Source organism: Cebidichthys violaceus, unplaced genomic scaffold, assembly GCF_023349555.1.
Source record: "Cebidichthys violaceus isolate CVI_PGR_0920_01 unplaced genomic scaffold, fCebVio1.0.p SCAF_5, whole genome shotgun sequence".
NCBI classification, from domain to species: Eukaryota; Metazoa; Chordata; class Actinopteri; order Perciformes; family Stichaeidae; genus Cebidichthys; species Cebidichthys violaceus.
The window spans coordinates 15,689,441-15,709,163 of record NW_027176705.1 but is presented as its reverse complement, the minus strand read 5'-3'; the positions used below and the strand labels follow the sequence as shown (position 1 = coordinate 15,709,163).

The 19,723-nt window shown below is 43.7% G+C and overlaps 2 protein-coding genes across 2 annotated transcripts; one reads left to right on the top strand and one right to left on the bottom strand.

Moving 5' to 3' along the window:
* The first annotated feature begins 1,008 nt into the window (after positions 1 to 1,008).
* Positions 1,009 to 14,390, top strand: tmem39a (transmembrane protein 39A). The gene is made up of 9 exons (XM_068730401.1): positions 1,009 to 1,276; positions 6,255 to 6,419; positions 7,893 to 8,115; positions 8,545 to 8,628; positions 8,742 to 8,896; positions 9,685 to 10,042; positions 10,132 to 10,319; positions 10,427 to 10,547; positions 11,384 to 14,390. Exons 2-9 carry the CDS (start codon positions 6,331 to 6,333, stop codon positions 11,621 to 11,623), a joined length of 1,458 nt encoding a protein of 485 aa, XP_068586502.1. The 5' UTR covers positions 1,009 to 1,276; positions 6,255 to 6,330; the 3' UTR covers positions 11,624 to 14,390.
* Positions 14,391 to 14,452: 62 nt separating this feature from the next.
* Positions 14,453 to 17,493, bottom strand: LOC137887425 (serine protease 23-like). The gene is made up of 2 exons (XM_068730402.1): positions 17,118 to 17,493; positions 14,453 to 16,552 (listed from the first exon to the last, which is right to left on the bottom strand). The coding sequence occupies exons 1-2, from the start codon at positions 17,141 to 17,143 to the stop codon at positions 15,358 to 15,360; spliced, it is 1,221 nt and encodes a 406-aa protein (XP_068586503.1). The 5' UTR covers positions 17,144 to 17,493; the 3' UTR covers positions 14,453 to 15,357.
* Positions 17,494 to 19,723: the final 2,230 nt, after the last annotated feature.

The window sequence follows — 19,723 nt, the reverse complement described above, 5'->3', positions numbered from 1 at the left end:
CACAACAGAAGTGAATTGGCTAACTCAGAAGCTCAAGTCATAATTCTGAGCTGAAACAATTTTGATAATTGCTTGACTACTATACTACTACTATACCAAATATTGACTGGTTTTAGCTTCTCAGTTGTGAGGATTCACTTCTTTTCTCCGTCTTATGTGATAAAGTGAATTTCTTTGGGTTTCGGACTGTTGGTCAATCAAAACAAGGAATTTGAATGCGTCACTTTCGGCTCTGTGACAAGATGAAAACTTTTCACTATTCTGTGAAATCTGACAGAGAAGCAACACAAAAAACCTAGCATCGTTCATCCAGTTACAACTTGTCTCCACATGTAAATGTACAAAGACTAACACTCAGTTGACAGTTTTTTAGGTAGGCTACAGCTGGTCCTGTAGGAAAACATTCCTTCATGCTGCAGTATGTGGTGCTGCTGAATTTCATCACGTAATACTGAGATGTGTTCCACCAATTTACATTTCCATTTAAACTAAATATTAGAAATACATCTCATTATGACGCTGCATATGTCAACTGCACTACAATCTGCTAAGGCTTGAATCAAAACGTCTCTAAAACAGTTTCAAGTAAAAAGTGAAGGAAGGATTTATTGAAGGATTGTTGTAATAGTAAATAATAAGTGTTAGGAGCAAAACATGTAAATACTCAAGTAAAGTACAAGTACCTCAAACGTGTAGGCCTTGTACAATACTTGAGTAAATTAACTCCCATTCAACCACTAGATGTACCTAAACTGGTGTTTTATGTGCACTTAAAGCTTCTAATACTGTTGTACCTCGGTGAAAAGAACAATTATAGTGGTTATTTGCTTAATTATAAATATGCTAGTTAAATTAAAGTTATTAATAATTAACACAATCATTAATAAAAAACTAAAAGCACTACAGCAGCACTGCACTGACTCCAGAACAGCCGCTCGCTTTGGTCGAACTGCGACTGTGCAGTTAAGTCGCGGGCTGATGACGTCGCAGAGAGAGGAGGTACGGGTCTGCCACGTCGGTCTCCGTGCAACGCATTTACACTGTTGCTCCTGAAGCCCGCGGCTAACTTTTAAAGCCGTGTTTTATGTGTTTAACCCGGAGAGAAAGCGACCGTCCAGCATCGCCGGTGCCGTCGTAGCTCGTCGCCTCACCAGTGCAGCCGAGTATATTGAAGCTGGAAGGCGGATAAAATGCTCGGTGCTGTCTGGACTCGTCAGGCTGGAAGCCACACAACTGACTGATGCATCCTCTTTCACTTCACCCCACCGTGTGTTGTGTGAGTAACGATGGCTTTACGGAGATTAGGGAAAAAAACAACAACTATGTAGCTTTACATTTACAAGCTAACAGCTAGCTGCGAGCGTACACGTATGTTTTAACGTCGCTGTTGAAGTGTGTTCACAAGTTTCCGCCGTGTACAAAATGACATCGCTGCTGCCTGGTGTCTTGCGTTGGTGCATGTCTTAGCAAGTCTCTGGAAAAAACACACCAACACTTACTAATAAAGTGTTACCCAAAGAACAGTGAAGACTCTCCGCTCAACAGGGCTTAATTTTTAAAAACATTTCTCCCGCTTCTTATTCGCTTTTTAACAGTGGTGGAAGAAGTATTCAGATATTTTAGTAAAAGTACTAATACCACACTGTGAAAGTACTCAGTACAAGTCCTGCATTCAGAACCATACTAGCAGATTAATAATACTGCTGCATTAATGTGTTTAGCATTTTACTGCTGCAGATGATTAAGGCGGATTGTAACTCTCGTGTATACCGTTGGGTAGTTTAATCAACACTAACAGCAATGCCTCTTTTTCTATGATATCGTCGTATGCTTGTCCTGTGACAACCACGTATCTCTAAAAAGTCATGGTTTCATGAGCTCTCAGCCTACCTCGCATGTATACTCAAGTACGGTAGTTAGTACAGAGTAAATGTACTTGGTTTCATTCCACAACTGTTTTTTGTTTTTGTTTTTTTTAACACTTTAAAAGGACTTGTGTTTAGGGGAAAACTAAAAACGTGTTGCACTTCCACAAAACACCATCCTGCAATCCCTCCACTGTAGTGAATCTCTCTAGTTCACGGTTCCTGTTTTCACTTTTGACTCAACTGTAATGTTGGTCCCTTGCGATGCATGTTCGTGTGTTGACGGCTGCTTCCTGTTGAAGATTCATCTTTAATATTGGAGGCACACACTGGCCACAGAGCATGTTGTTATTCTCTCATCATGTTTCTTATGAGCATAAAGGAAATGTTGACGCACACGGAGGTCAGATGTTATCTGGCTCTGGTTTATGTTTGCTCTTAGGAGCCTATCAGTGGCTCATCAAGTGGGCCGGGACGCATCATGTATGTTTATTGATGCATTTTCAAACCCGAGTGTCTCCAAGTGGAGAGTATTAGACGGCTCATCAAGCCAGTGATGTACTGAAGGTGTTTCAGGTGTTTTTCAGTGCTGGACTAGAACTTTTTTTCGCATCTATAAGGCCATAAATAAATTGTTTATGAGGCTTCATTAATGTGTTCAGTGCCTGTGCTGTGTCGGGGATAATCAGCTTGAGGTCACGAGGATCCAATGTCCTCCCAGTATTTGGTCGACTTCGGACAGCCGACCAAATTATGTAACGAGGTTCTCTCTGCAGAGTTACACTGATGGATAACTCAGGGAAAATGCTGTGGAGTTAAACGTTTGAGTGATACAGCCTATGCAGTGAATTAAGCACTGTGTGGCATTTCTAGAGCGTGTATGTATATAATGTAGACTATCGTCCACTTATTTGATGGTTTCTGTTGAGGGAGAGTTCAGGCGTCGCAGTTTATTGTATAAGAACAGCTATTATTTTTCTAGTTCCAGAAATATCCCGTTTATCCGGTTCTGAGGCGGTAACGTCGGGCAAGTGTTGTTTGATGTAATTACTTAACGCTACTTTTGGGTAGTTGAACAAATTGAATTTAGGTAAGTTGTACTTTTTCTGGAGCTGCTGAAATCTGCCAAATGTGTTGTTTGCATACAAACTGAATGAATGCCTTTGAATTGCAAAAAAGGCAGTTCCATCAGTGATGGGGGCCAAAATTTGGATTGTTTGACATATCAAACGCAAAAATGTAAATGAAATAATTAAACTAACGGAGTCTCTTCAGACCAACTACAAGGTTCTAGACCCTTTTTTACATTTTCTTATTTCTAACACTGAGATGGCCCAATATAATGAACCAAAATAACAAAGCAGCTGTGTTCCAGGATTACATACTCCATTGACATAATATGATGACTGTAAATAGTTTGGACCACGAACTCATTGATGGAAAAGTGCTGAGAGAAGAAAAATATCACAAAGCAGGGCAACATTGCAATGAATTATTCATAACCTTCCACATCCAGACTATTAGTTTACATGTCTATGAGTGTGACGATGCTTGCAGAGGGACACGAAGTGAGAGCTAAGTGGTCGTTGCTTTACGACAACTGGTTTGACTGTCGTAGCCGGATAAAGTCCAGGCGTAATCAATAAAGAGCTAATTAATGGCTGCATCCCATTCATATTATACAAACCCCTGATACATTTGTACTAGTCTGGGAGCTGAGAAGAGGTTCAGGTGTCTTCCTCAGGTAGTGTTTTGGCTGACTCGGTGTCAGTTTCAGCATCTGACAGTCTCGATGAACACGGTGGATATATTCTGTGTAAAGTGTCTGCTGACAGCTGATGTAGCCCAAATCCCTTCAAAGATATGTTGGCTATTGAGTGGATTCTTCCTGTCAGTCATTTCATGCAGACTTAGGCTCCCTCCACACTAATACGTTTCTGTTTCTAACCGGGATCTTAAAACAAAAAAACGATCTACGACCACGCGGGTATTTCAGCATCACCTTCGTAATGATCTCCATCTAAACGAGCTGGCCTGCAAACGAATACATGACTATTCACGTACACTGGGCAAATTCACACGTTGAATTTGTCCTTGGAGATGGTTTTCCAACATGAGCTTCAGCAGGCAGACTGCGTATGAACCGGTCTCTTACTCCGGCTAGGTGTGGGTTTGGTGATTTGCTCTGTGTTGCCTCTAGGAGGGCTTTTATAAGGATCTCTGATCTGGTAGCATTTTTATGAAGTGAAAGCCAAGTACTCTCAGTTAAGTACTTTGAGTCGGCCTGCATGCAGTCATTTGCCACTGTGTTAAGTACACCCAGCAAAAAGTAATGCAGTAAACAGTCCTACAGTTAACGCTTCCTTCAAGAACTTAGGCTGAAACAGATTTGACTTTCGAAGCTGTAGTTTGTGATGGAGCTGTATTGCATTATATTGAAAGGCTTGTCTGATATTTTGTCCACCCAAGTGTGAAATGCAAAGCAGTTACACAGCACTACACACCGCGCCCTCTAAATGACCAAACAGTTGACACCATACTACAAACGTTTCAAGAAAAACCTGTTTTGTCTGACCAACAGTTAAAAATGCAAATAAGTTCAGTTTACAGTCACGGGCGGCAAAAAAAAAAAGAAGCAAGTATATCTAATTATTATATGTCAAAGTATTGACAACCTCTGCTAAAATGAAAAAAAATTCCTTTTTTTTAACTGTCAAATATCCAATAAAAGCCAAAAATGATCTTAAAACAAAATATGTTCTATTTCACATGACAAATATATTGAATAAGTGTCTGTAGTTTTTAGGGAACCGTCTACTAACTAAACGGATCATGGAGGGAGATGCGTCGGGATGCGAGTGGCTCAACGTTTCCTGGGGAAACCCCGGCAGCTTGGTGAGGGCTGAGGTGCACCACGCCGACACGGTTTATGTCACGATGACACGCAGTTGCTTTCCCGATACAGGCCGATCAGAGCAGCGCCGCGCCGGCAGATGGTTCAATATTGACATCTTTAAACCCCCGTGAATGAATCAACATGGATGTGTTTGTATGATTCTCATGTAGGCCTATCACAACGGCTAATTCCTGCTGGTCAATTGTCCCAGAAATAATTGCAATAAATATAAAATTTTCATTTTAAGACTATTTCATGCCACTGATAACATGATGACATCATGAGGTAATAATGGCAGTATAGCCTTTTTAAAAGAGGAATGCACCGTTAATTCTTAAAGATCTTTGCAAATGTTCTAATGTTAGAGTAAACCCAGCTGTTGATTCTGGCATTATGTTGGATAAAATGTTCCTGACAAACAAACACAATATCAAGGTCATGTCCATGTGCTGTACGATAAGTCTTTATGGTGTTTATTGTGACCGGCCTATTCTCATGCTGACGTTGGGTTGTTGGGTTTTTCAAGGAGACTCCTTTCATTCACCAGCTGTAAAGCTCTGTGCTGGTAGGATATGTTTTGTTTTTGTCTAACCTAAAGCCCAGGATGTTAACTTTGCTGTACGTTGCAGGAACATTACACGTCTTGCACAAATGAACCATTGCAGATAATCACGCTCCTTGTATTGAATAATCAAACGCATCAGTTTTTAATGACACCCTGAAGAAGAACGCTAGAAACATTGCTTATTTCCCCTCTCAGATTGATGATAACGAGACAGTTCGCTATAACGCTGATTGGCAAATACACTTGATGGAGAAACTGATATCAGTAAAGGAAAAAAACAACTTGATCACATGAGCTGTGCTCTAATAATCTCTCCCCAGAATAATTTAACCACTCTTTATGTTGTACTGTTTACTTTTTGTTACGGAAATCCCTTGGGGCAGATTCATACTCTAATCATACTTACCGTATTTTCCGCACTATAAGGCGCACTTAAAAGCCTTTAATTTTCTCAAAAAACGACAGTGCGCCTTGTAATCCGGAGCGCCTTATATATGGATCAATTGGTTAATTGGTTGATCCATACTGGTTGTACACGGCGCTCTGTCAAAATGTTTCAGTACGACTGGTAAACTACAAAGCCGCACCGCTTGCAGCATTACGGCTACCGTAGTCAGGGGCGTCGCCGAAGTAATAGCGGTAAACACCGGTACTGTGCCGTAGTAGCTTCTATTCTATGCGCCTTATAATCCGGTGCGCCCTATATATAAAAACAGTTCTAAAATAGGCCATTCATTGAAGGTGCGCCTTATAATCCGGTGCGCCTTATAGTGCGGAAAATACGGTAATGTGACTCCAGGCTGCTGTAAATGTTGATTAGTCCTCAGGTCTGTTGGTTTTTTAGTTTTCTTCCGTCTCCACATGACTTGTATTTTTATGACTGGTTTACCTTTCTGGTTCTGATGCAGTCTTGTCTTTCTCTCTGCAGTGGCCTGGCTGTACATGGTGGCACGTTAAGGAGAAGGGGAGGACTCCCGGCAGCTAAACAACGGTAACTGGCGACCATGCCAGGAGGTCGCAGGGGCCCCAGCAGACAGCAGCTCAGTCGCTCTGCTCTGCCGTCCCTGCAGACTCTGGTTGGAGGCAGGAACAGGTGAGCGCACAAACCCGCTCAAATACTGTCTGTTGTTAAAGCCTCATGCAGGCTTTATCTTTCTGGCTTGAAATAATCTTCACATTGTTTGTTTAGAAATATGTTTGACGCCCTTTCCACTGGACTCAAATGTTCTTACTGTAAGGCTTCAATGCTCTTTGTCGTCCAAGTAGATGCGTCCAAAAAGAAGCATTTCGATCTGACGTTCTCTTGAGTCCAGATTCTTATGTGTGCAGATTAGCTGCTGTGAAGACTTTAATCTGAATATCTTTATGTTTTGGACCGTTGGATGCTCAAAACAGGACATTTGAAGACATCACATTGGTCTGTTATGGCCCTTTCCATAATTTTTGACGTTACTAAACAATGAATGAAGCACAACCTGCAAACTAGTTTGTGCAGCTGACTTGATTCTCAGAATTAGTTGTCGCTCCCAGAGAAGATCAGAGCCTAGGCCGCAAACATCAACCACACATCTACGTTCACATCATTGATCTATTCCATGCAAGTCGACTGGCTGATATGTGATAAATAATTGGGATATTAATTAATAATGAAAGTAATTTCTAGTTGCAGGACTAATTCTAACACTCAACGTTCAGATCTGTTTAAATGTATATTTACACCACATTACGTTAGTCATCTAGCAGATGCTTTTATCAAAAAGCGACTTACAATAAGTGTATTCAACATAGGTATTCAAGAGAACTACTAGTCGCCAGAAGTCATAAGTACATCTCCTCGCTTACACAAGCATCTAAGAGCATGAAGCAGAGCAAAAGTACAGTGCAGAAACAAACCAATACAATAAGTGTAACAAACTAGTATGAATAAGACAGGATACTGTTGAAGTATTATATATCATGCAGATATATATATATATATATATATATATATTTCTTTTCTTGATCGATAGATTCAAGTCTATCAAATGTCACAACAATGAAAAATGTCCATCACAAGCTCCTGAGGTGATATCTTCACATTGTTCGTCTAATCGACACACAGATAATCTATTTTCTATCACGTATGCAAAATCAACAAACTCTCACAGTGGAGAAGTATTAATTGTTTATCAAAATAGTTGCTAAAATGACTAATTATCCTCTTAAATCCTCTTAAAACTGGCAGGATGCCCTAACAGAGATTTTTTTCTCAGTTATCGATTGGTTTGGGCTGTTATTTACTCCTAAAGAGATTCATCCTGAGCCTCGTAGGTGCTTCTTAAGCTCATGGTTTGAGAAGTATCTAGGTACAGCTGGGTCACAAACCTTGCCCTCCATCACAGAGATGTGTGTGTGTGTGTGTGTGTGTGTGTGTGTGTGTGTGTGTGTGTGTGTGTGTGTGTGTGTGTGTGTGTGTGTGTGTGTGTGTGTGTGTGTGTGTGTGTGTGTGTGTGTGTGTGTGTGTGTGTGTGTGTGTGTGTGTGTGTGTGTGTGTGTGTGTGTGTGTGTCTCTCGTCTCGTCTCTCAGGAGCAGTAACGTGGTGGGTCTGTCTGCGCCCCCGCTCTCGGTCCTCATTACTCCGGAGCCGGTCCGTCACGCGAGGATCCCCGAGCTGCCGTTGGACAGCAGCCTGCTGTTTGAGTTCCTGCTCTTCCTTTATTTGCTGGTGGCCTTGTTTGTCCAGTACATGAACATCTACAGGACGGTGTGGTGGTACCCATACAGCCACCCCGCCGCCTCTACCTCGCTTGTAAGAACACACACACACACACACACACACACACACACACACACACACGCGCACACGCGCACACGCACACTTTCTCTGTTTCTTTCACTTTAAGTTTCTGTTGCGTAATCGGTAATCTTTCGATTTCTGCAAACATATTCTCTGCTGTGGTTGAGATCTTGGTTACTCAGAGCTACAAGTATCTTCAAGAGTAAATACCAACTTGCTCTATCATAAACATCAGATTATATTTTTGTGTGTGAAAAATATCAAAGATGACACTGAAATATGTTTTGTCATGTTTTTGACTTTGCTTTTTGTTTTTGGCTGCACACACCAAGACTGATTAGTTTTATTTTGCAGGCTCAGATCTAATTCATCATGTACAATTTAAATAAAATAATGTCTGGAATAATAATGATGGCTGCTTTCTCCTCCCTATTTGAGCAGAACTTTCATCTAATGGACTACCACCTGGCTATCTTCATCACAGTCATGTTGGCCAGGAGGCTCGTTTGGACCATTGCTTCAGAGGTAAACAGACACACAGACAGACCTGCACAAACAATCAGCTAACACATTTTAGTGCTCATAACCCCTGTGGGAATCGAACCCCACTGACGACTGAGGGACTGTGTCTCGTCCAGGTGTCTCAGAGCAGCGGCGGATCTCTGCTCCGCTACGTGGTTCTGATCGCAGCCCGGCTCAGCCTGCTGACCATGTGCGGCTGGGTGCTCTGCTGGACGCTGGTCAACCTCTGCAAGAACCACTCTGTGCTCAACCTCCTCTTCCTGGGATACCCGTGAGTCTTTGAATCTCCCCTCGACCCCCACCCTCTCAAGGCCAGGATGTGCTTGTACAAGTTGTCTTCCGACCACATCGCAAAGCAAAAGTGTTTATGTCGTCTTTTTTTGTGTTCTGAATGCCCTCACTTGAAGGCGCCATCATAGAAGGAGGATAACAGTGCGCACTGTCGTTCTTACACACTCACGCACGCACACACACACACACACACACACACACACACACACACACACACACACACGTTCGTGACGCATAGGATCCACAATACCACAGCTGTCATATTAACACCTGACAGGTTTGAATGGAAGCCAATGGAGTTGTGTGTTTTTACGCTTTTCTTTTTATTGTGGCATCAAACTCTGAAAGAAATGACAAAAATCTTTATTTAAATTTGATTTATTCGTGTTTTGATTCTGTGTATGTGCCAGAGAGGTCAAGGACTGCATTCTATCAAACCATTGCTTTTATGCACAAATGTTGCATTGCTGTCGTGGTGCAGCGCTGGAAGATGAAAAAAGAAACGCATAAAACTAATGAGACTTTTCCTTTTGGCCACCACACGTGATTTTCAAAACAAATGATTCGCAGCTATTTATCAGGTCATTCACGATGAGCGTTTTGCTGTTCTGTCCTTTTTATCTGTCCCTTAATGTGTCTCATTTTAGATATGCATGATGTTTTCACATCATACGTCTCCCCTACTCATCCTGCCGTCATTTGAAACTAAAACTCGCTACTCTGTTCTTTTTTTGTCCTCGTTTGCTCACCGCCCTCCGACCGCGCCAGATTTGGTGTGTACGTCCCGCTATGCTGCTTCCATCAGGAGGGAGGGAAAAGCCAAACGCCGCCGGCCGACTGCGAGTACCCCGCCGACCACCAGCAGACCGACCTAACGGAGAGCCCGTTCTTTCGACCGCGTGACTTCCTCTTCCTGCTGCGAGAGAACCTCAGAGAGCAGTTTTCCAGCCCGCCGCACATGCCTACGCACACCTGCCCACCGCACACACACTCGCACACGCCGGAGTTGATTCGGGCAGAGGTGGAGGAGCTGAAGAGCGACTTCAACCGGCGAATCAAGGAAGTGCTGTTCAACTCGTTGTTCAGTGCTTACTACGTAGCCTTCCTGCCTCTCTGCTTCGTTAAGGTTGGTATCTGTTTATTTTATTGAGCACCATTCATGTCGCCTGTTCATTTCAAGGTACGCTTGCCCATGCTTTCGCTTTACCTCAACAGAGCACCCAGTACTATGACATGCGCTGGTCATGTGAGCACCTGATCATGGTGTGGATCAATGCGTTTGTCATGCTGATGAGTCAGCTGCTGCCCCCGAGCTACTGCGACCTGCTTCATCGCTCGGCAGCTCACCTGGGCCGCTGGCAGAAACTGGAGCACGGCTCGTACAGCAACGCGCCTCAGCATGTGTGAGTGGCGCTCTGCGCGCACATTTGTACGCAACCAAAAATGACACACGGGTTCAAAAATGACCTCCGCTAATAGTTTGTGCTGTGGTGTGGATTTGTGTTTGCAGGTGGTCAGAAAGTACCATTTGGCCTCAGGGGGTGTTGGTACGACACAGTCGATCTCTGTACAAGGCAGTCGGAGCTTATAACGTCGCTCTGCCCTTTGATGTTTCCCATGCAAGGTTTTATGTGAGTATATGTACTGTAACCCGTGAATTATTCACCGAGATGAGGGCGGACAAAATAATAAGGACGCCTTTACAATATAATACAATACCACGCAGCTGTGGCAACCTATGAAAGTGTAAAATATGCACCACCTCACCTGAAAAATAAAGAAAATAAAGGCTAACTTCAGCAGATCATTTCTAGCCCAGCCACATATTTAATGTGTTAAGCTGATTTGTACGCCTGCCTTAAGGGCGCATGCTGTACCCATGGCAGCTACATGCGTATGCGCCGCCATTGCCGACGTGGTGCACCTCCTCAAAAACGCAACTACACGCTGGGCAGCAGCGGCTACGGAGATACCACATGTGGTCGGTCAGCTTGGGCTTTACTGTGTTTTCTCCTACACATTTCTGATGAAGTGTAAATCCAGCTTTAGGCAACCGTGGATCGCCTAGTAGCTTGATTGTGAGATGAGATGCGATTCAGCTCACCAGGCGACACGTTAAGTGAGTCATCAGAGCAACGTGTTGCAGAAAGAAGAAGAAATGATTCGGGTTTTTTTTACAAGTTGTGAAAAATGAACGCAAATAACCGAATCGTTCAGGTGGGGTTGTGTGAGGAAAAACGAACAACACAAACGTAGGAGAGCAGGTCAATAACCAGGTTGAAGATGGTTCATCCTGGTTACAGGGGCTGCCTGTAATCTCTCTATAACCCTGTATTTTATTCTATTGCACAAGAGCTTGTGTTATCGTGTCCATCCCCTGCATATTATTAAACATCATTATCTTTGACCATCTATATGCTCTTTAATTTCTTTTCTACTCTTCTCCTCCTCTCTGTTGGTCTTCCAGTTCCTGTTCCACAAGCCATTGCGGATCCTAAACCTGCTGATCTGGATCGAGTCCAGTGTGGTTTTGTACCAGTTATACTCTCTGCTGCGCTCCGAGCGCTGGAACCACACGTTGTCTCTGGGCCTTATTCTCTTCTGCAACTACTATGTCCTTTTTAAACTGCTCCGAGACCGCATCGTGCTGGGCAAAGCCTACTCCTACCCTCTGTCCTCCAGCAGCCTGGGGCTCAAGTCGCAGTAGAGGCTCTGCACAGCGAGACCTCGCCTCTGAACTCTGGACGTGGAGGGGAGACGGGTGGAGGTCTGCTGAAGGGTTGACTGGCGCTCCCGCTCGGAGGCCCCGGGGCCAGACTGTGAACTCACAATCGTTTTTTTTGATACGGTTCTCTTTTTAATGCAATGTTTATATATACCTATTTAAAGAATATTTTTATTTTGTATACTATTTCGAGTTACGCCGGGCATTACCACGCTGACGACATTAGCATGTTGTGTAATGTTGTTGCTAGGCGACAGGGAAGTCAGGGAATGCCATGAGGTGACTCTCACCAAAGATATTTTAAGTGCAGGTGGCCAATCACAGAGAGGACCGACGGTCAGTTCAACCAGGCGAGCGGCTCAGATCCGTGAGTTGTGCCTGTGATCATTAATCCCGATTGTTCTGCTTCAACCCCGAGGCTCTGACCAGTAAAAACGTCAGCATGTTTTCACTGGAGATTTTAACGCAAAAGTTCAACATTTTGAGAAATTTGCTTCTTTGCTCTCAGGTGGAGAGGTGTGTCCATCAGATACGAGGCCACAGCAGGCGAGTGTCGTCTCAAAGGTTAGAAACGAGGAAACCGCTTTGCTCTGTCAAATGGTAGAAATTGAGTTTGTTTAATTCAAATAGAGATTGAAGTGTGAAAACGTTTGTACGTTTTACGGCTGGTTAAGCTCCAGGCTATTTCTTGGCTCTGGCTGGTTCTGTCTCCCCCTCCTCAATACAGTAAATTGTCATTTTCACACTTACAGTACGTAACTGTTAGATAGAGCCAGGCTAGCCGTTTCCTCCCGTTTCCAGTCTTTATGCTAAGCTAAGCTAAACAGCTGCCTGCAGTAGCTTTATATTTAATGTGCAGATGAGAGAGCGGTGTAGCTTTTTCCTTCAAATGATCAAACTTTTGCTTGCAGCAGAGCATCAGTGTGGAGTTTTACCACCAAGTGGAATACAACTTTCCTACGAACTGACTTGAGATCAGTCTGGAGGAAAAAACACTTAAGCTACTCTAATCTACTGCCTCTGGAGAGAAGTCTGCATTCTTCCTCATTCACTTTTTGTTTTTACTATCCGTATCTGCTTGTTTCACGTCATTGGCTATCTGGAGGGCAGGTACAACAGCAGTCTTTACAAACTCACACCAGGGTCTCAACGAGTGAGAGGGGACTGAGATACTACTGGCATCAAAGCAGCAACAGCTCGACTGCCCTGCCTGTCCTGGTTGTTACTTAGTGGAGTTTGAAGGGCTGCTGCTGTAAGCTGGTGGTGATTAAAGTCAACTTACTGATGTCTGACAACACTTTGACTTGCCATGGTTTAGCGTGTGCCTCATTTGTGTTCTTAAAGGTGATCCCGTCAATGTATTTTTTATTTTTTTTATATATATATTTTTGGTGCCTGAATGCTCAAACCATAATGGTATCTGAGATGGACCGTACCACATCAGGTCCTTCTCTTTGTGAATTGGATGTAGATTACAGAACCTAACAATACAGATTGCTGTTGGTGCGTCCCGGGAACTAAACCTTCTCCCACTGCAAATATGTCATTGGTCGCCGCGCTCTCGCGTGGATTTTGACAGCAAAGGATGTTTAATGGTCACATTTCCATCGGTGATGAAATGCAGAATCAAAGGCTTGGAGGGTAAAGACTGAATGCATCTCTTCATTACCAGTCCATGTATTGTCGGTTACCAGAATGGTGTTACAAATAGGTTGCCTTGCATGTCGTTGACTTTCTGTTAAGTCACACCTGGCTAAAATTCTTTTTTTTTTTTTACTCAAGTGGGTTCCTCCTTTTATGAGCCTCCTCTCCTCTTACTGATCTTAAAAAAAGATTGATGTTTCCTGTGCGGTTATGAATTAGCCGCTTCAGTCAAGTTATTTTTTTTAAATTTTTTTTTTTTTGAGTGATGAGGTGGAGGAAAACACTTTTGAGATCAGCCAATGTGTGCACATCTGGATCACCGGTGCTGCTCTGCTCTTCAGAAGTGTGAGGAGTCTGTTGATTACACATAAATGCCATGAACGTGCCCATCGTTCTGCTTTGTCTGCAAACTGCCCTGAAATCAGCTCTCTGGTGCGTCTGTGTTGGTTCCCGTCGTTTTCCTCATGAATGTAGCACATTTTTCAACTGAATGTTGCTGTTGACCTGAATTGTCATGTTTTTGAAGTTGGTAGCCTCCGATTGAGCGCCATCACATAAATTTCATTTTTAATTATTTTTTTTTAGTGGTTCTACTCTTATGTCCCACTTTAACTCGCCCTTATCTCAATGACACAGAAAGACGACATTTAAGTTTGCTTTAAATCCTGCTTCTATGTCAGTTCTTATTTGAATGTTAGGTTTTTGCTCGAGTGACACATTCAATCTGCCTTCTTTGTTGTGGTAAAAGCCACATGTTCACAGCGGACGAAGAGGAATGAGATTTGATAAGATTTTAGGTTCACCTCTTGACCACATTGAGGTTTACTTGATCTTCCTCTAGCATACAGCTGTTGATTAGAACTGATTCCGATCATGTCGAACTGTGTCCGTTGTCAAATTCGGTCGCCGAGTTTGTTTTCCATGTGCCATATCCTAGGATGCAGTTTCAGACTGGTGGTTTAACCTGTCGCTGAATGTGGCACTGCTGGAGAAGTCTTTGCAGCTGGTCCTCATATTTCAGCTTTTGACACTGTTCAGTTTACCCACAGCATTTATAAAAATGCCTTTTTGACATCCAAAATAAAACAAATGGTGTTTAAACAGAGATTGTGTCGTGTGAGCGATGTGTTTTCTGAGCAGTCGGATAAGAAATCTGTGACACGGGCGCTTATTTCAAAGTATATATTTCATTTAATTCGCCACATTCTCACTTCAGTTTCTGTGTTTTCCACAAATGTTTTGAGTAAAAAGGGCTGATGAAGGCCTGGTGAGCGTAATGCTGGACACCTGCAATGTTTAATCTTTGCCACCAGATGGAGCTAAGCATTAAAGTACAACACTAAACAAAAATGTTCCTCACAAAACAAGTAACCTGCAGCCTTGACGTCTGCAGTCATTTTAATATCATCCCGTGTAACAAGTTGAACAGTCTTCCAAGCTGGCCGAGTGCACTGCAGATAACTAGTGTGTTATCAACCTACATGATAGTTTGGAGAGAAACTTGTTAGCACCTTTGGTAGTTGACTTGTACATTCATCCACAAAACAAAAATCATTTTCAGTAGAAAAACTCCCAGGAGTTTTAACAGTGAAATCTTTAGTATTAGCGCAAGGAAAAAGGCTCGAATACATAGTGAAACAGTTTTCCATAGTCCTGCTCTTTCTGAGAGCCTGTTGTTGTTAAGTCCATGTTCCAGATCTGAGGGTCTCCCAGATAACTTTGTTATCCGGATAAATGTGTCAAGAAACGGATAAACCTGCTCCTGTTCTGCGAAACCACATGACCTGAAAGTTTCCCCAGTTAACACAAAAGTAATTCACTTTTTCATGATTTACAAATGTGTCTGTCTTTACGTTACTTATTGTATGAGGATGCATTGCTTATACTGGGGTGTGTGTGTGTGTGTGGGTGTGGGGGTGGGTGGGTGTGGGTGGGGGGGGACAAACAAAATGAATCACTTCATATTGATGTTACTTCAGTGCTACAAATGAGAGTGAAAAGTGTGGGTTCTTGCGGCCACAAATATTCCATTACGAGGAAGCAGTGGGCCTGTGTTTTTGAAGCTAGACCCCTCACCCCTCCCGGCAGTTCACAAAGTTTCCCTTTATCCAGTAGCAGATCTGAGCGTACTTGAGAGGCGTTATTCTCACCGCTACATTAAATTCCTGAGACGCCCCTTGCCGCTCCACCCACTGATGCCCTGAAAACACACCGATCACCTTCCGCTCCCAGCGCTGGCGCTGGCCGTCCCACATCCGGGCGTAGACTCCTGACCCGCTGGCGCCGGGCTGAGCGTCGCAGTGCTGGTACAGCAGGTCTGACGTCTCCTCGCCGGCCCGACAGAAGCGGTACACCAGCTTGCCAGGACGGTCGTTGTCAAATCCTGAGAAGTGGACTCGTTGACCGGGCAGCCTCTGAGCCGGGGGGCTGACTCCTAGCTTCATGTGGCGGCGTTTGTGGGGTTTCTTGAGCTCAAGCAAAGCGTAGTCGTAGTCCATCCCAATGTCATTGGCATTCCCCTTAATCCATCCTTTGGGCACATGGGTGCGCTTGGCTCTGATCCACTGGAATTTCATCTTGTCGTTGGTTGGCGGGCCGTAAGGAGCGGGGCCACCTTCAACATGGTTGGTGAAGTTTGAGGAAGCGTAAAAGGAAGAAGCCCGTGTGTCCCGTTGCTTGGTTTTGAGAAACCCAACCCGGAGCTTCTGGGCTCCTTTCACATAGTTTTTACCATCGTGAACACAATGAGCGGCTGTGAGAACATGACGGTCCCCCACCAATGTACCGGAACACCCAGTGGACAGCTTGACAGCCACTGAAAATGGATATTTCAGCAGGAAGTTCTGACCGGCAATGCTGAAGCGGCCATCATGGCCGAAGATCTGTCTCTTCCTCCTGACGTGTGATCGCTCGGCCTTCCCAGACGACCGTGCGGAGTAGGCGGGACTGGTGTTAGAACTGGGGTCGTAGCCATAGATCCCAACGGCGGTCTCGGTGAGTTGACCATCGGAGTGGAGCGTCTCGTAGGCCAGCAGACGCCGCAGGTCCCAGTAGCTTGGCCGAGGGGCCCTCTTGTGGCATTCTGGGTCACAGGGGGAGTTGACATCCAAGCGGGCCGGAGACAGGAAGTGAGGGGCTGATCGAGCTGCCGTCTGCTGTGCGAGGACCACAGGAACACGCTGGAGAACCCACTGGGGACGGGGGGAGGAGGAGGAGGAGGAGGAGAAAACGGGGGAAAGGAAGAGAAGAAATAGGAGGGAGGTGAACCTGTGGACGGACAGGAGGACTGATCAGGAGAACTTCTGTACTCAAGGCCCGTTCACTGACGGACTCAAAATATGTAGAAATGAAGTGATGCTGTTAAACGTGACCGGATGTCTGGGCCCCTCTCACTGTCTGCATGAAAAACATTGTCATTCCTAAACCCAGCATCATGGATTTAGAATTACAACCATGGGAGAGTAGAGGAGGAGCATTTCAACGTGAAGATTTTATTTTTTTTTTATCTGCTCTGGAATTTGGCAGCTGTAGACTTCAACTGTTTGTAATGCTGCAAATATGACAGACAGGGCAAAGATAGGCCAGGATGTGATGGAAAATTCCTGAAGTGGCCTGGGGATTGGCCTAAAGCCATAAAAAGTGGCTGATAAACATTTTGTTACAGTGAAAATAGACTTTATGTAATGTTTATGTTAGGGGTGATACAAGACACAATTTGTCTAATAACCACTGCATTGCTAAAATAGTAAACGTGCAGTTAACATGTATTTCTTAATTTACAAGTTCATCCTGCCCCATACGGACGGACAAAACGGACAGAGAGGTGACTTACCGGGGGAGCGCAGCCCGGGAGCGCATCGTTAGGCTTCTGCAGGTGAGCCGGTTGGTTGAACACAGAAACCAGAGACCAGAACAGGCAGAGTCCGCGACGGGAGTTTTTAACTGGTGGGGGAAAAAAAGGAGACTTCTCGGCGTTTCTCTCAGGAACTGACCACTTTATTCTATCCGTGACAGTCTGGAGTTTTCCGAAAGCAGCAGCCGGGTCGACAGCGGAGGAGTTGGATCATCGTGCGCTGCTGGAGGAGAGGCGGTCTGCTGTGTGGCTGCGCTCACAGTGTCACATCTGCCGGCGAGGATATACAGAGCGAGTATATCCGACACGGTCATGTGACGCATCACATCACTGCTGCTTGGTAACCAAGTTAGAGATTAAATCAGGTCTGTGTTATTGAGTGTCATGCACTTTGGATAGGCTATACGTCAAACAGTTGATCGGGGTTGCTTCTAAATCAATTCATTGTTTCGTCTACAGAATTGGAGAAAATAATGCTCGAAAAAAGATGACAGATTTAATCAGCTTGATTTGTCTGAACAATAAAAAACAGCGCAAATATATTCAGTCTGGTATGAAAAGGAGCTATTGTTTTCTCAAAACAATAAATACAGTTTCTATTTCTGAAATAATTGTGGATTAACTTTCTATTTGACAGATTAATAAATTGACAAATTGTTTTAGCACTAAGCTTCACTGAAATTGCTATAATAATAACGCACCCTTTTCCACCCATTATGAAGGGTTTGTCAATTAAACCTAATGACGTTATAGATTAGTTACTAATTTATTCATTTATTTATATTGGTTAAGGCATTAATTAGAATACATTTTTGGTTGCCAGGTTGTCAGAATACCCAACTGGTGGTTATCGTTTCTGCTTGGTAGTAATGTAGTTATAAACGTGTGTAACCCATCAACAAACACATGTCTTATGTCCTAAGCTATAGTCTGCAGTTAGCGCATATATATATATATATATATATATATATATATATATATATATATATATATATACATACATACATACATACATACATACATACATACATATACATATACATATACATACACACACATACACACATTGAAATCATTTGTTGGTGAATGGATGTTGCCTCAGGGGTTCAGCGGGAGTTTTATTTCAGAAATGAAGTGGTCCATTAGAGGATCTTACTGATTAATTATAGGGCTCTTAGTACAAGTGTCCTGCAGAGGATTAACACCGAACACAGGGATTTTTCACAACCTGGCAACCCAAAAAATCGAAACAGAATAAGTACATTATTAATTTGTTAATTATTGCTTTTAGCTTCGTTGTAATACCATTAAACATGAACTAACAAACCCTTCATAAAGGCATATTTATTAGGAGTTTTCCGATGTAATGGTTTAATAATTATGTGTAGGCTATGCTAAAACTATTGTGTATTTAGTTGTTATAAGATCGGGATAAGACAAACTCTGAGGGGCTGCTCAGAGTTTGCTGCCAATGATGTTTTGTTATCGACAGGCCGAAACAGCTGGACGGAGGCGAGTGTCTGTCCAGAACTGAGGTCGTACAGAGGAAGAGAGGAAATGTGGGAATGAAGAGAGGATGATGGGAAAGGAACTTGCGGTGTGTGTTTGTTTCAGAGAGAAATTGAGACGTCGCCCGTACTGTGACCAGCTCCTCACACAAACAATGACCCGCATGCGTTCTTTAGATCAACGCGACCAGATTCCCCCTCCGCCTCCCTCTCTTAGTGTCCCATCCACAAATGCCATCAAACTACTCATTAAATAATTATGTAGCACACATACGTCAATGTTCTGCCCAAGCAAACTTTCACACCCTTCATTTTTCTTGGTTGACCACCCTCATGACTCTTGGCATTAATCACAAAAGGCCGTTCACTTGTGAGCAAACTGTTTATTTCACAACAAAAACCTCACTCATTTCCCAACATACGGCCGCGATTATTCCCTCTGAAATCTGACATTTACATTCAATGGCGTCCTCGCTGCTATTGTGACTGGAATTAGTTCAGTGGGCGGTGTGTGGCTCTGACGCCAAATTTTGGGCCACTTTGCCCACCCATGCGTAAAATGTGCAAACCGTCGGTAGATATTATGCTATGTAATGATTTCATTTGGCTCGACTGCCACCAGAAAGACAGGGGAGAGAGAAAGAAAGAACGTTGGGGGGGGGGGGGGGTTGGGGTGGCGAGTGGGGACTCATGCATGACTGAACAGTTGGCCAACCTTCACCCATCTCCCTGTCCTGCTGGGGATTTGTTCAGTATATATGATTTTAAATGAGAAGATAAAAAAATGTCTGTCTCTTATGTCTGCTCTGTGAATTTGTAGTTGGAGCCGGCAGCCACTTAGCAGAGCTTAGCATAAAGGCTAGAAACGGGGGAGGTCAGCTAGCTTGGCTCTGTCCAAAGGTAACAAAATCCACCCGCCAGCATGTTCAAAGCTCACTGATTAACACACTCTCAAGACATTGAGTCCTGTCGTCACTGGGACGTTGCTAGCTGTTTCCCCCTTGCTTATGCTAAGCTAGGCTAACCAACTGCTGGTTTTAGCTTATTATTTTCTGTACAGATGTGAGAGTGGTGTCC

Bases quoted from the DNA above. Each gene is read 5' to 3' on its own strand.
- tmem39a (XM_068730401.1), top strand. From the start codon at position 6,331: ATGCCAGGAGGTCGCAGGGGCCCCAGCAGACAGCAGCTCAGTCGCTCT. The intron at 6,420-7,892 runs GTGAGCGCACAA...CTCGTCTCTCAG, and splicing joins CTGGTTGGAGGCAGGAACAG to GAGCAGTAACGTGGTGGGTC. The intron at 10,548-11,383 runs GTGAGTATATGT...TTGGTCTTCCAG, and splicing joins TTTCCCATGCAAGGTTTTAT to TTCCTGTTCCACAAGCCATT.
- LOC137887425 (XM_068730402.1), bottom strand. From the start codon at position 17,143: ATGCGCTCCCGGGCTGCGCTCCCCCG. The intron at 16,553-17,117 runs GTAAGTCACCTC...GTCCGTCCACAG, and splicing joins TCCCGGGCTGCGCTCCCCCG to GTTCACCTCCCTCCTATTTC.